We start from the raw sequence: 16,873 nt of genomic DNA on the forward strand, positions 1-16,873 counted from the left end.
GAATTTCAAAGAGATGGCAAAATGTTGCACCTAGCCAGAGAAGCTCGGCCAAGCAGTGTGTTTATTTTTCCCAAAGGTTACTGATAACATAAATCATTGTATGGTGCTAATGTTATGAGAAAAGTAAAGTCCCAAAGACATATGGGAACAATGGAATTTGCATTAAAAGGGAGAAACATGTATAAAGCAGAATGAGGTTGTGTGTTAGAGAAAGCATTACAAGATCTATCAGAAGTGTGAAAAGCCTCCAGTATTTGTGCAATAAGCTGCTGTCTACAGACCAAAGCTAGGAAAAGCCACTTTGAATTCTACTATCCAGGGTATAGTGTTAACTGGCTGGAACCTATTTAAAAGCTATTTTTTTGTTTACTGTTGCTTTAACAGGGGTGTAACTGGAAGCCAGATTAATTAGGGGCTTTAGGAGTTATTATAGTAGTAATTTGTAGACCTATGTATGTGCTTGAAATCTTTTCTTTTGTTAATAAATGTTTAATTTAGTCTTGTAAAAAAAAACATAGAGTCTTGGTGGGCTTATTACTCCTGAATTCAGGGCACGCATCTCGAAATAGAATACAAATTCCAAAACCACTGTGACTGCGTGATCAAGTGTCTCTCATAGATTTGATCTGCCTGGCATATACCATCTGCTGCATAACAATCTAAATGAATGGCGGAATAGGGACGAGTAGGTGAAGGCCTTCTCTTATTCCTATAATGCTGTTTTGTACAGTAAAGCAGCCGTTCACTTGTTTCAGATGGGCAGGCTGTGCATCCGTTTACAGACCAATCTGAAGATGGCTTTAGACAGGCCGTGGGCATCAAAGGGGTGCACAAAATGTCGCTGCCCCTGATTTTCAATTCCTACCTCTGATCTTCAGGTGCATGAGGATGATTTTGAGTTGAATTTCTCCCACTAGGAGTGCCTTCAAAAGTAATGTTTTCCAGGTTCTCAGTTACACTAGTGCTAAGCACTAAGTTAAGGAGCTTCTCTAATTCATTACAACCGGCAATACAAAAGGAGCTACTGTTAATCTGCTATTACCTGCTGATGATGATGAAGTCCTGCAGCACTTTGGGTAGGAAGCTCTCAAGGTCTTTGAAGATAATGACAATGGGAGGGGACTGTTCTTGCCCAAGGGAAGAGGACTTCCTCTTTTTAGATGGGCTGTTTGAGGTAGATTTCTGCATCAGAACAAAGTACATCTAAATTAATCCCATTTAAATAAAACCAGGCCTCCAACTGATATCCATGAGGTAGGTTTTGTTACTTTAAAAGTAAATCACTGCAGGAACACTCATAAAATCCTGTTCCATTATTTAGAAAAGAAAAACAATTCAAAGTTATGCCATGCCACAGAAGGGCAACTCTGAATTCCTCAGCACAGCTACACTACTCTGTCATCCATGGATAGGGGGAGCGGCGGGGGTGGAGGGTCATCTGGGGGAAGATAGAACGACAGGGAAGGGCAAAAGAGCGAGATCATGAAGAAAGATAATTGTCCCAGGCTACCCCTGTGCTTGAGGAAGGCCTGGGAGCTGGATAGCTGGAGTCCTTAACATTATACAATACAAGGCCAGAACAAATAGGGAGAAATAACTAACATGATTAAAATTAACTTTGAAAATGAATAAATATTATGGGCAGAATTTTTAGGTTGGCACGCGGGTGTGCACCTGACCTGCTCGAGCGTAAAATAGCGCATGATGAAGTTGGGCGAGCGTCCCGACGTCATCCCACGCTCATGTGATATTTCGGTTGGCGCGCGCGCAAAAGTTGGAAGCGCGCCTGCCCGACAATTAAGAGGCCAATTAAGCGCATTAAAGTTCCAAACGTGCCTGGACGGGCGAACCTGCCAGGCGGACCTTGCATTTTTGATGGAATCTCATTCAAGGGCGGAATGAGGTTTCCATTATTAAATATAAATAAATTAAAACGTATGGACAGAATTTTCATCATTTACAGGTTCTGGTAACTGTTTCTGACGCGTGGACATATTTTCCCGGATTTCAAAATCTTTTTATTTATTGGTTTTAAATTCTGCAGCTCCCTGAGGCAGCTCCCTGCCTTCAGAGAGCTTTCATTCCACGCTCCCCCCACACCCGCCCTCCTCCCGCCCCGGCAGCGCTGAGTATTTCAGCGTTCGTTAACTGGCCAGCCGCCAGTGTGACATCACGGTCGGGGGCCGATCGCGGGCAGCGGTCCATTCCCCAGCCACTCCTGGGCCCGCTGATTACACCCGCACCTGACCTAAAACTCCTGCCCTATCAGTAAGGACTTGCAGTTATATTATAGCTCTTTTCACAACCTCAGGATATCCCAAAGCACTTTACAATCAGTGAAATACTCTTGAAGTGTAGCCACTGTTGAAATAAAAGGGCATGCGGCAGCCCAAGTTAGACACAATTAGTTCCCACAAACAGCAATGTGATGATGACTAGATCATCTGTTTCAGTGGTGTTGGTTGATGGATAAATATTGGCCTCTGACACAGGGAGAACTTCTCTGCTCTTCTTCAAATGGCGCCATTGGATCTTTCACATGTGCCCAAGAGAACAGGCACTGCGCAGTTTAACATCATCTGAAAGATGACACCTCAGCTTGGATTATGCACTTATTTCTCTGGAGGGTGGCTTGAACTCTCAATCCTCTGGCTCATTTCAAAAAAGAATACCACTGATGCAAGGCTGACACCCTGGGCCAGATTTTCAACGCACGGCCATGGAACCCGTCACACCCAACTGAATTCCAGATCCCAACCCCGCACCCGAGTTGCATCGCTCTCACAATGTTATTTTCAAATCTAAGTGTCCTAATTGGCCAGGTGGTGAGCTTGGTGTTGAATTAGAAGCGCCAAACGCCTCCAGGAAGTGGGAGGTGCCTGCCTGGCATCAGTGGCAAAGGTAGGTGGCAACCATGTTGGGGGCTGAACTGTCTTGCTGAAGAGAGCCTTTTAGGGCCAGCAGTGTCCACGGCGATGCAAGGGAGCTATGTAGGTGAGTTCACGAAGCAGCGCTGGAACTGGTGCAAGGAGATCCAGGAGAGGTCAGTTATAAATAAATCGGGAGAAGATCTCTGGTGGCTCTGCAGCGAACTTGGCTGCGATTCTGCACCAGACTTTTGGGTTTGTCAAATTCAGCTTTAAAAAATTCCAACAGTGAACTGACAGGTCCCTTAACGAGCTCAAGCAGCCATTAAATGGCAGCCACGGCATTTCCCATTCCCTCCCCTCTGTCAGCCCCTTGAAAATACGAAAGTGTCCTTGAGGTGTCGGAATTCTGTGATGACCTCCTGGACATCTAATTCCTGCCCACACCGAGCCCCTAGCCCATGGCCCTTTGAAAATCTGGCTCCCTGATTTTGAACTTGCATTGTAAATGCAAAGACAATCATGAAGGTGGCTTAAAAAATTCAAGTATTTGTGAGAATGCATTATATACATAGAGCAAATTTTGTATTTATATAGGACGTCCTCAGGACATTTGAATGGGCTTCACATGCAATGAAGTATGTTCAAAGCATGGTCATTGTTGTTAAGTAAAAGGAAATGCAGCAGCAGCCGATTTGCATATCTTACAAACAGCGATGAGATGTTTTTAGTGATTTGGTTGTGGTAGAAATGTTGGCCAGAATGTCAGGAGAACTCCACTGCTTCTCTTCGAATAGTGCATTGGAATCTTTTACCCCACACTGAGAGTGCAGATTGACTGTGGACTAAACATCTCATTCTGGCAGTGCAGTGTTCCCTCATAACAACACTGAAATGACAGCTTAGATTATGTGCTCAAGTCTCTGGAGTGGGGCTTGAACACACAACTTTCTGACTCTGAGGCAAGAGTGTTAAACACTGAGCCTAGGTATTTTTTTTTGCCATGAGCCAGATCCTGCTCGAGATTTACAAATCCAGATTTGGATCTGGTTTGTCACAGAACGTCTTTCTTTCTTTTTAATACCTTGGTTCATCTTTGGCAAAACGGTACTGCTTTGATTGTGTGAATTACATAATGGTGTTCTCAGCCTTGCACAGTTAGGAACATAAAAGGAAAAATTATGGGAATGTAACATAAGCATTTAGCAAAATCAGTCAGAAATCAGACATTCCAAAATCTGGACGATAAAAATGACAGTTGTCAGTCGCTGAGGCTTTACTGTAAGAATCCTGCTAAGGGCTGAAATACTAACTGGTGAAATGGAAAATGAACTGATGCTCTTCAAAGTCAAACCCTCATTAAATAATTAGGTGGTATTCATGTGTTTGGAAATGTCAATAATAATAAAGATGGTTGCTGTCATTTACCTGTGTGGTAGCACTGTACCATCCAGCAAGGGAGGCCATGGAGCAGTGCATTTTTCTCTGAGAGAAGTGAACAGAATGGTGCACACCCTCCTCATCTTCCTCTTCATCATTCACAGTGCCACCCATGAGGTTCATCAGAACTTTCTGCAAAACCTGCTTCACAGCTAGTCAGAAAAATGAACAAGCATCATCAGAAAGTAACTGACACAGCTAAATGAAGGCATCTTAAACATCTTGATGGCATATTTGATAGTATTGTGCGCGCTGCCAAATAAGGAGAACAAATTATTCCAAGGCCATTTTCTTCCTTACTCCTTTTCATATTAAGTTATCTTCAAAAAGTGTCAAGTAACACCATAACCAGTGCAACAGCACTGCCCTTTAGCATGTTTTAAAGTTTTTAAACTATCTCCAGTTGCAGTGGCTTATCGCTCTGACAGATCCACATAGCTGTAAATGTCAAAAGAAGCTCTTTGCTTGCAGTGGCATTTATAAAAATAGAAAAAAAATTAAACACATAAAGCTGGGCAAATCAATCTTAGTGGAATTAAAGCAACATTTGTAGGTCAACACTACAGCCAACTTGTAATATCAAACAAGTTAAATTAACTCAATTCATCACTCCATTATTGAGTGCTGTGCCTTCAGCTACCTACGTCCAAAGCTCTAGAATTCCCTCCCTAAACCTCTCCACTTCTAGGAACATAGGAGCAGTGGGCCATTCAGCCTGTCGAGCCTGTTCTGCCATTTAATACGATCATGGCTGATCATCAACCTGAACGCCATTTTCCCCCCACACTATCTCCATATGCCTTTACATCATTGGTATTTAGAAATTTGTCAATCTCTCCTTTTAAATATAATCAACGACAGAGATTCCAAAGCCCTCTGGGGTACAGCATTCCAAAGATTCACAACACTCTGAGCAAAAAAATTTCTCCTCATCTCAGTCCTAAGTGGCTTCCCCCCTATTTTGAAATTGTGTCCCCTGGTTCTAGACTCCCCGACCAGAGGAAACATCTTACCTGCATCAACCCTGTCTTTCCCTTTATGTATTTTATGAGTTTCAATGAGATCACCTCTCTCTCTCTCCCCCCCTTTAAGACACTTCTTAAAACCTATTGCTTGGTCACCAACCCTAATGTCTTTATGATACAATGTCAAATATTGTCTGATACGGCTCCCGTGAAGTGTCTTAGGACACCTTTACTACATTAAAAATACTATATATGAAGGGAAGTTGTTGTTAACGGAATTTCTCCTTTTCCTCTTGAAAATAACCATTTCTGAAAATGACGGTCTTCTAGCACAGAGTTCTTCTTGCCCTGCCTAAACTATCTGTTGAGCTGATTCTGAACACACAAGAAAAATCCAAAATCAAATTACAGAATTAAAAACTGTTCTGTTTTGCATCTTCTGCGAGTATAAACCTGAGTCAGGAAGAGGAAGCAAACTCGAATGCAGGGCCTAGATTTCAGCACAAAACTTCAGCAGAATAGCATATCGAATCTCAGCAGGGAACGTAAATACCAGCTTAGGCAGGGAATATGGACATAAATGCTGCAGAAAATTAGGATTACATTTGTATCAATTTATCTCACGTAGAAAATATAAATTAGATGTCGCATCAAAGTAGACCTGTCCTTACTTGTACACTCCTTGCCCTGCAGACAAACCACATGGGGGGTAAGCGACTGTTTCAAGAGGTCTGATAAGCTTTGAAATGTCATTTCGTGGTCAGGCACATTCACACCTGCAGAGTAAGGGGATGAACAAGGGGCAAATAATACATTTGCAAAAGGGAGGTAGAAATGCATGACATAGTTTCACAGAGATGGCCAAAAAATGTTTTACTGGCAGCCTACTGACTGATCCACTCCATTCCACCAATCGAAAATAATACCTCCATCTCCTTGCACAGCTAAAATTACTCACCAAGACAAACTCAGGAATTGATCCCTCTCGAGTTACAATAAATGGGTCAGAAAGGGCAATTTGAAAAATCATCAAATTCTGAACGATTCTTTCTGGAAGTATTCGCTCACACAGAAAAGGAAAGTTAGAGGGGGATGTTGTTCCCAAGCTGCTCCACCACACTTTCACTTGGGCTAAATTAATGCAGCCCTAGTGATGGGTTGGACGCAGATCAGCCACATGCCTTCAGTCTGTGCTTGATAGATAACAAAGGAATTCTCATAGCAATAAAAGAGATATAGGATAGTTAGTTAATCAGCATGTTGGAACAGATTACGAGGGAGTATATTTTCATCCACTCACTATTTTTAAGAAAGAAGTAGGTGTGAGCTTGAAGTGCAGTTATTCACATCTTCTTTCCACCAAAATAGCAGAGAAGACAATATACCCGTATATTTGTATTTCTACGGTGGCCAATTTTAAGCACAAGAAGAGGGGCAGCCACATTGCTAGGACTGTACTATAGACCCCAAATAGTGGAAGGGAGTTAGAAGAGCAAATATGTAGGCAAATGTCTGAGCGCAAAAACAATAGGGCAGTAATCGTTGGAGACTTCCACTACCCTGATATCAATTGGGATACAAACAGTGTAAAGGACACAAAATTCCTGAACTGAATTCAAGAGAACTTTTTCAGCCAGCATGTAACAAGCCCAACAAGAGGGCTGCAATTCTAGATTTAGTCTTAGGAAATGAAGCTGGGCAAGTGGATGAAGTAGCAGTGGGGCACCATTTTGGAGATAGTGACCATAATACAGTCAGATTTACCATCATTATGGAAAAGGACAAAGATAGAACAGGAGTAAAAGTTCTAAATTGGGGAAGAAAAATTTTACAAAGCTGAGAGTGGACTGGAGACGGCTACTAGAAGGAAAAACAGCGTCAAATCAGTGGGAGGCATTCAGAAGCAAGATTCTACGGGCATAGTATAGACATGTCCCCACAAGTAAAGAGGGTGATACTGCCAAATCTAGAGCCTCTTGGTTATCCACAAGCAGACAGGCCAAGATAAATCAGAAATAGAAAGCTTATGACTGTCACAAAAACCTTAATATTGTAGAAAGCCGAGAGGAGTATAGAAAATACAGGGATGAAGTAAAAAAGGAAATTAGGAAAGAGAAGCGAGGGTATGAAAAGATATTGACAGGTAAAATCAAAGAAAATTCAAAGGTGTTTTATCAGTACATGAAGAGCAACAGAAGAACTAAGGAAAAGGTAGGTCCTATCAGAGATGTACGCAGTAACATGCGTTGATGCTGAAAATGTGGGCAGGGTCCTCAATGAGTACTTTGTCTCTGCTGTCTTCACTAAGCGGAGGGATGAGGCAGACATTCTAGTTCAAGAGGGGAAGTACGAAATATTAGACACAATAAGCATAATGAAAGATGAAGTGCTGGCGGGACTGACATCCTTGAAGGTGGATAAATCACCAGGGCCGGATGGATCGTATCCCAGGTTGTTAAAGGAAGCCAGGGAGGAAATAGCGGATGCTCTGAGGACCATTTTTCATTCCTCACCAGATACATGTGAGGCGCCAGAGGATTGGAGGTCTGCGAACGTTGCATCATTATTTAAAAAGGGTGGGAGGGATAGGCCAGAAAATTATAGGCTGAACAGTCTGACTTAGGTGTTGGGCAAATTATTGGAATCAATTCTGAGAGACAGGATAAAGTGTCAGGTAGAAAGGCACAGATTGATCATGGATGGTCAGCATGGTTTTGTTAAGGGAAGATCATGACTTAATAACTTAATAGAATTTTTTGAGGAAATATCAAGGAGGATTGATGAGGGTAGTGCAGTGGATGTTATCTGCATGGATTTTAGTAAGGCATTTCACAAGGTCCCACATGGCAGACTGGTCAGAAAAGTGGGATTTTTTTTATTCATTCATGGGATGTGGGCTTGCTGGCTGGATCAGCATTTATTGCACTTCCCTAATTGCCCTTGAGAAGGTGGTGGTGAGCTGCCATCTTGAACTGCTGCAGTCCATGTGGTGTAAGTACACTCACAGTGCTGTTAGGAAGGGAGTTCCAGGATTTTAACCCAGTGACAGTGAAGGAACGGCGCTATATTTCCAAGTCAGGATGGTGAGTGACTTGGAGGGGAATTTCCAGGTGGTGGTGTTCTCATCTATTTGCTGCCCTTGTCCTTCTAGATGGTAGCGGTCGAGGGTTTGAATGGTGCTGTCGTAGGAGCCTTGGTGAATTCCTGCAGTGCATCTTGTAGATGGTACACACTGCTGCCCCTGTGCCTCAGTGGTGGAGGGAGTGAATGTTTTTGGATGTAGTACCAATCAAGCAGGTTGCTTTGTCCTATGGTGTCAAGCTTCTTGAGTGTTGTGGGAGCTGCACTCATCCAGGCAAGTGGGGAGTATTCCATCACACTCCTGACTTGTGCCTTATAGATAGTGGACAGGCTTTGGGGAGTCAGGAGTTGGGTTACTCATCGCACAATTCCTAGCCTCTGACCTACTTTTGAAGCCACAGTATTTATATGGCTAGTCCAGTTCAGTTTCTGGTCAATGGTAACTCCCAGGGTGTTGATAGTGGGGGATTCAGTGATGGTAATAACATTCAACATCAAGGGGCGATGGTTGGATTCTCTCTTGTTGGAGATGGTCATTTCCTGGCACTTGGGTGGCACGAATGTTACTTGCCACTTGTCAGCCTAAGCCTGGATATAGTCCAGGTCTTGCTGCATTTGGACATGGACTGCTTCAGTATCTGAGGAGTCATGAATGGTGCTGAACATTGTGCAATCATCAGCAAACATCCCCACTTCTGACCTTATGATGGAAGGAAGGTCATTGATGAAGCAGCTGATGATGTTGGGCCGGGGACACCACCCTGAGGAAAAAAAACTTGTGCGATGATGTCTTGGAGCCGAGATGACTGACCTCCAACAACCACAACCACCTCCATTCGTGCTAGGTATGACTCCAACCAGCGGAGAGTTTTTCCCGATTCCCATTGACTCCAGTTTTGCTAGAGCTCCTTGATGCCACATTCTGTCAAATGCAGCCTTGATGACAAGGGCAGTCACTCTCACCTCACCTCGGGAGTTCAGCTTTTTTGTCCATGTTTGAACCAAATAAGGTCAGGAGCTGAGTGGCCCTGGCGGAAACCAAGCTGGGGGGTCAGTGTGCAGGTTATTGCTAAGCAAGTGCCACTTGATAGCACTGTCAATGACCCCTTCCATTACTTTACTGATGATGGAGAGTAGACTGATGAGGCAGTAATTTACCGGGTTTGATTTGTCCTGCTTTTTGTGTACATGGACATACCTGGGCAATTTTCCACATAGCCGGGTAGATGCCAGTGTTGCAGCTGCACTTGAACAGCTTGGCTAGGGGCAAGGCAAGTTCTGGAGCACAAGTCTTCAGTACTATTGCCGGAATATTGTCAGAGCCCATAGCCTTTGCAGTATCCAGTGCCTTCGGCCATTTCTTGATATCATGTGGAGTGAACTGAATTGGCTGAAGACTGGCATCTGTGATGCTGGTGACCTCGGGAGGAGGCCGAGATGGATCATCGTATGTTAATGATTTGGATTTAAATGTGGGAGGTATGATCTGGAAATTTGTGGATGACACAAAATTGGCCATGTGGTTGGTGGTGAAGAGGATAGCTGTTGTCTCCAGAATATCAATAATTTAGTTGAGTGGGCAGGAAAGTGCCAAATGGAATTCAATCCAGAAAAGTGTGAAGTAATGCATTTGGGGAGGGCAAACAAAGCAAGGGAATACTCAATAAATGGAAGGATATTGAGAGGGGTTGAGGAAGTGAGAGACCTTGGAATGCATATCCACAGGTCCATGAAGGTGGCAGGACAGGCAGATAAGGTGATTAAGAAAGCATATGGAATGCTTTCCTTTATTAGGCAAAGTATTGAATACAAATGCAGGGATGTAATGCTGGAACTGTACAAAATTCTGGTTAGGCCACAGCTAGAATTTTGTGTACAGTTCTGGTCATCACATTACAGGAAGGACATAATTGCTCTGCAGAGAGTACAGAGGAGATTTACAAGCATGATGCCAGGGCTTGAAAATTTGCATCTATTAGGAAAGATTGGATAGGCTGGGGTTGTTTTCCTTAGAACAGAGGGGGCTGAGGGATGACCTAATTGAAGTGTACAAAATTATGAGGGGCCGAGATAACGTAGACAGGAAAGACCTGTTTCCCTTAGCTGAGGGGTCAGTTGTCAGGGGACATAGAAAGATTACAGGGAACATGAGGAAAAACATTTTCACTCAGGGGGCGGTGGACATCTGGAATTCACTGTCTGAATTGGTGGTTGAGACTGAAATGCTTAACTCATTTAAAAGGTACCTAGATCTGCACCTAAAGTGCTGTAACTTGCAAGGCTACAGACCAGGTGCTGGAAAGTGGGATTAAAACGAGCAGCTAGTTTTTTTCTCTCTTTTTGGCTGGTGTAGACACGATGAGCTGAATGGCCTCTTTCTGTGCTGTAATTTTTCAATGGTTCTATGGTTTCAAGTTTCCATTCACTGATAATATCCTTAAAATACCATTTTTGGCAAAGCTACATTTGTAACCATAGCAACAACGGGAAAAACAAATTCAAAACTATTGTAAAAGAGATCAGAAATTTGATGCTGCATGACCAAAGAACACAATACAAGAGAGAGCAAGAGAATAAGAAAATAGAGGAAATACATTACTATTGCTGAAAAGAGAGATACGTTGCCAAGGCTTTTCATCTTGCACTCATCAGGACAAACGCAAGAGTTCCCAATTTTAAATGACAACAACAATTTATGCTACAAGAGAAAAGGCTGCTGATTGGTTGACAAGTCGACTCTGACCAGCCATGGAGAAAGCAACAGGGAACTATAGGCTCCCAAGCTCCCTGGTAATTCAAAAAAGGTGCAAGGCTTGAACATATTCCTTTTGTTTGCAAAACCCAAAGCAAAATGACTACTGTTAGATTCCGTGATTGGGCAGCACTTACTGAACAATTCTGAGTGTGCTAATAGCTACACTAACTACAAATTTAAGATAATCAGTTGAGCTTGTAACATGTCTCATTTACACTTGCTAGAAGTGACAATTATTCATACACAGGGAGCCATTCCCTGCAAACAAAAGGGATATGTTCAAACCTTGTGTTTTTTTTTAATTATCTGGGAGCTTGGGGAACCTATAGTTCCCTGCTACTTTCTTCATCGGCCAGTCATTCAGCATCCTTTTCTCATGTAGTATATATTGTTTTGGTAGTTTAAAATTTGGCATTCTTGAGTTGGTTCTGATGAATGAACGATGAAAAGCTTTGGCAACATGTCTCTCTTCTCAGCAATAATCAAGTTCTGGACGACAAATACACAAGTCGGCATGTTGAATCATAGAATGGTTATGGCACAGAAAGAGACCATTACTCTCCTTCAGAATAGAAAACCGAAAAGATAAACATTTTAGGAAAACTGATGGAAGGACAGTGTGGTGGAAAAGCAGCAGATATTCTAATCAATGAGCTATATGGCCTGTAACCTGTTTAAAAGTTTATATGATATAAAAGATAATCCCAGTGAGGGAATGGAAAGATAATAAAAATCAAAACGTGCAGATGGCCAAAATGGTGAGAGACACAGGAAGAAACAAGGTGAGAAAATGGTGACAATTGAAAAACAAATCAGTCTTCAGGTGGAGATACAAAACAAACACTGCAATGTTGAAAGCACACAATGAATTTTTAATATCCAACACGGAGGAAAAAGAAACAGGCTAACAGCAGGGACACAACCCTAAGTCTTTGCCAGAATTATGTTCAGCAAATGGACCTCAATCTCCTTTGCAATACCTCCCCCCCACCTCATGCCCCAGTTACCAACAGGCCCACTACACCTTGTGGTTAAAAATAAAAGAGCATTATACCTGAAGTCTGAAGCGGAAAGTCCATGTTCAGACCAAAGGCCTCAAGGGATATTATTGATCCTGAAATTTGGTTTAAACTTGCCTGAAATAGTGTAGGAGGCAAAGAATTGAGAGGTCAGAGTGTACATCGGGATAAGGGAATTGAATTATGGCAAATCACAGGAAATTCAGGGTCATGCTTGTGGACAGAATGAAGTGTTCGGAGAGACCCAACAATTGCCAAAGTAACACTGCACCATAAGCAGCAAATACCAGGTGGTGGCAGCTGCCTCACATGGAAGGAATATTTAGCCCTGGACAATGGTGCTGAAGGTGAATGGGCAAATGTTGAACTTGCTGATACTGAACTGTGAAATACCATGTGAAAAATGGATGCTGGGTGGTGAAAGGGCATTGCGGAGACACTGGTCCCGACACAAAGCAAAGATCGAAGAGGAGAAGATGATATGCATGGCAGTGGGATCATAGTGTAAATGGTGGTAAAGTTGCCTGGCAAATGTGATGTGTGATGGAAAACGCAGGGGATCTTATCTGTTTCTCTGTCTCACTTCCTGCTCTCATAATCCAATGAAGAAATTGGAAGTAATGTATGGAAATTTCACAGGAAGCAGAGTGGAAAGAATCAAAGATAGTTGTTGCAACAGTGGGCTTTGCACAGACATCTATGTCTCTGGCAGTGGGCTTGCAATAGAGAAAGAACTCGGGGAAGGGAAGAGTTATAAATGAACCGAATGAAGGGAAGCGAGGTTGAAAACTGGAACCATAATTAGGGAAATTCACAAGATCAAACTGAGAGCCAGAAGTAGCACTGACACAATTGTCGATATAATAGAGGAGCTGATCAGGAAGAGGTATTGCGCAGGACTGGAACAGAATGCTCCACATATCCTACAAAAGGACAGGCATAGATGGGACCTATGTCAGTTCCCTTGGTGGAATCTTTTACCTGGAGGAAGTCAGTGGGTTAAGAGAGTTATTTAAGGTAAGCACAGATTGGGCCAGGCAGATGAGGATGCCGGTGGATGAAGGTTGGTTGGGCTATTGTTCAAGAATTAAAAAGGTAGCACACAGTATTTCCAAAAAGAGCGAGCTAGTTCAACTTTAAGCACTTACTAAAACTGTTGATCATACTGTCTCAAGCAAAACATTAACCTGTAGATTTCTTTCAGGTGTGTTCTGGCCTGCTTAACACTTCCAGCACGTTTATCTCAGATTTTCAGCATGTGTTTTTCTCTTTTTTATCTTTACTACATAAATCTAGTCCTGTCTGTTGACATCAGAAATCAATGTACTTACCCAGAACAACAGCTGCTGCGGGAATCTCACTGCACCGCATCCTATAGCTCCAATCATTTTGTTTCGAATGAAGTTGAATGTGGGATTTTTTAATAAATGATAATAAATTATCAAATATCTTCTCATTTAAATTCTCTTGCAATCTCTATGATTAACAAAAAACAGAAAATATAATGCCTGAAAACAACTTCTCAAAAAATACACCAGGGTGTTCATATCAATGCAAACAATGCACAAAGGTGGTGGCGTACTGGTATTGACACCGGACTGGTAATCCAGAGACCCCAGGTAATGAATCCCACCACGGCAGATGGTGGAATTTGAATTCAATAAAAATCTGGAATTAAAAGTCTGATGATGACCATGAAACCATTGCCAATTGTCGTAAAAACCCATCAGGTTCACTAATGTCCTTTAATCTGCCGTCCTTACCTGGTCTGTCCCACATGTGACTCCAGACCCACAGCCATGTGGTTGACTCTCAAATGCCCTCTGAACAAGGGCAATTAGGGATGGGCAATAAATGCTGGCCCAGCCAGCAACGCCCACATCCCATGAATGAATATAAAAAAAAAACACAAGTACCTGCAAATTATCCTCACCCCACAGGTGACTGTAATTTCCATAGGGAATCTCTGGCTCGACTGCCCAAACTGGAGAAGACGCATCCGCAAAGGTGCCGACCGTTTCAAATGTCTCCGACAGGCCCAGCTGGAGGCCAAGCGCAAACAGAAGGAGCGTACCAAAATCTGAGAACCCTACCCACCCGCCTCGTCAAAAACTACATGCCCCACCTGTGGCAGAATGTGTGGATCTGCATTGGACTTTTTAGTCACCTCAGGACCCACAACGTCAGAGTGGAAGAAAGTCATCTTCGGTCCTGAGGGACTGCCTAAGAAGAAGAATAGGACTTCTCAATCCTCTGCTGGAATTTTGGCGGAAAACCCAGGGAAGTGGCGTCAACGGCCATTGGTGTAGTTTCTCAAGGGCTTCTGTTGAAGTTACAGTGGAGCAATTGGGAAAACTCCACAGAAATTCTATCAATTCTATCCCAGGATATCACTATGAGCAATTAGTTTCAGCATGGTCTTGTAATTAGACTCCTTGATCTCAAAACAAGAGGCCAAGTGAGGTATTATCAGACTATTAGCAGCAAAATTACACACCATGGGTAACATGGTACCTTCCTGTCTTTGTAAAACACGGTGTGCTACCTAAGCAAGGCTACAAAATACGCAGTAACTTAGTTTATTCATGCACAGGATGTGGGCATTGCTGGTAGGCTAGCATTTATTGCCTCAAGTACAACTGAATGGCTTGCTAGGCTATTTCAAAGGGCAGTTAAGGATCAACGACATTGTCATGGGTCTGGAGTCACATGTAGGTCAGACCAGGTAAGGGTGGCAGATTTTCTTCCCAAAAGGACATTAGTGAACCAGGCGGGTTTTATAACAACCCAGTAGTTTCATAGTTACCATTACTGAGGCTAGCTTCTTATTCCAGATTTAATGAATTAACCGAATTTAAACTCTCCAGTGGTAAAATTTTATCTCATGTCTCTGGATGCGGTAGCATAACCACCATGCCATGAATGGCCAGTGTCTGTGCTGTATATCCTATGCATTATAAACACCCTTCTTTGACTGTTGACTGAAGAAGATCACAGACCAGATAGTGGCTGTGAGAAAATGGTTTCTGACATGCATTACTAATCCTTAATGCAAAAAGAGATAAAGAGAGTGAATTGGCTGAGGAAAAGGTGTAGATTTGTGAACAAGGATTAAATTGGCAGCAAAGCTTTGAACCAAAAAAGCCAAAACTATAGTATGAGCAATCGAGGCTTAAAGCATCGAAGATTTGTCAAAACTTTAGCTTTATCAATTCAAAATAGAGATAAAAATTAATGGACAGTGTATTCTACTAAACTGGCACATTATCATTAGGGATAAGTGCACAGCCTGGACAATGAATTACCCTGCACCCATTTTAACCAGCCTAAGATGGTGGTCTCTGTTTCCAGTATGGCAGTGTATGTGTGCCCATTCCATTCCAGGAGTGTGCAAGTCGCCACATTGCTAACAGCTGTTCCATAGTGTTCCACAGATATGCCTGAAACAGGAGATAGGTCCTTTACAAATGCAGATAAGGGGGTGGGGGGGGGGTCTGATGCCTCTTTGAGGCTCCCTTTGAAAAACTGCATCATTCGTGACCACAGTGTATGCCATGCATGGTGCTGGCCAGCAGCCAGCCCAAGGTATTTAATGGGACTGCTGAAAGTTGCCATCAGAAAGGTCAGCTTGTATTCTTTAAAATTTACCTTATTGCAGAGTCAAAAAAGCAGGAATTCTCCACCTGGCTCTGCATTAAATCCATCTGCCATTGCTAGTGATGTCTCGTCCACCCCACCCCAGAACTCTCATTTTACCTCAGAACCAGTGAGCTGCTTCTGACAGCAAATGATGCCTGCAGCTCATCACTAGTAAGCAAATGTGAGACATCAACCAAAGTGCCGGTCTCGTCAGGTGCATGGTGTACACAGTATTGGGTTTGCCTCCCCATTTCGGTGTAATCCAATTCCAGGCCCATATCTTTGCAAGCATTGGTTTAAATCTCCAGACTTTGTAATTGCATTTTATAAATAAAAACTCTTAAAATAACTGTTGCATGAAGAGCTTTCTCAATCTAACTGGTTCTCATCAGGAACTACACCCTTGTCATCCATCTCCCCTGTTGTTTGTCGTAGCTGAATCCTGCTCGATCCCAAGTGGAGCTTCACATCCAAATTCAGACCAACAATAGCGCTATCAAACAGCATCCACTCAGAATCACAGAATCAGAATCATTACTACAGGGGGCCATTCAGCCCATCGAGTCTGACTGGCTTTCTGAAAGAGCATGCTACCTAGTCTCACTCTCCTACCTTACCCCGTAATCTTGCACATTTTTTCTTTTCAGATGGCAACCCAATTCCATTTTGAATACTTCGGCCGAACTTGTCCCCGCCACCCTCTCAGAAGTTCATTCCAGACTCCAACCATTCTGGGTGAAAAATGTTTTCCTCACATCACTTTTATTCATTTTGCCAATTATTTTGAATCTGTGCCCTCTAGTTCTTGATGCTCCCTTGAGTGGGAACAGTTTCTCACTATTTACCCTGTCCATACCCCTCAGGATCTTGAATACCTCAATCAAGTCCCCTCTCAGCCTTCTTTTCTCCAAGGAAAACAGTCCCAACCTCTCCAATCTATCATCATAACTACAGTTCTTCACCCCTGGAATCATTCTTGTGAATCTCCTCTGTACTCTCTCCAACGCCTTCACATCCTTCCTCAAGTATGGAGCCCAGAACTGGATGCAGTACTCCAGATGAGGCCTAACTAATATCTTACACAAGTTCAACATGATCTCTTTACTT

General features: G+C 42.9%; 1 protein-coding gene across 4 annotated transcripts in view; it reads right to left on the bottom strand.

Moving 5' to 3' along the window:
- orc3 (origin recognition complex, subunit 3) overlaps positions 1-16,873 on the bottom strand; it is an 85,695-nt gene that overhangs the window by 45,245 nt on the left and 23,577 nt on the right. For 2 of the 4 annotated variants that reach the window (XM_078542430.1, XM_078542429.1), the window contains 4 exons: positions 13,459-13,603; positions 5,944-6,048; positions 4,296-4,459; positions 1,043-1,182 (listed from right to left, as the gene is read on the bottom strand). In XM_078542430.1, coding sequence (XP_078398556.1) covers positions 1,043-1,182; positions 4,296-4,459; positions 5,944-6,048; positions 13,459-13,603 — 554 coding nt within the window. Of the gene's footprint in view, positions 1-1,042; positions 1,183-4,295; positions 4,460-5,943; positions 6,049-6,230; positions 6,360-13,458; positions 13,604-16,873 lie in introns of those variants that run through there. The other 2 variants (XM_078542433.1, XM_078542431.1) reach the window with 2 other exon arrangements.

This window comes from Cetorhinus maximus, chromosome 5 (genome assembly GCF_964194155.1).
Source record: "Cetorhinus maximus chromosome 5, sCetMax3.hap1.1, whole genome shotgun sequence".
NCBI lineage: Eukaryota > Metazoa > Chordata > Chondrichthyes > Lamniformes > Cetorhinidae > Cetorhinus > Cetorhinus maximus.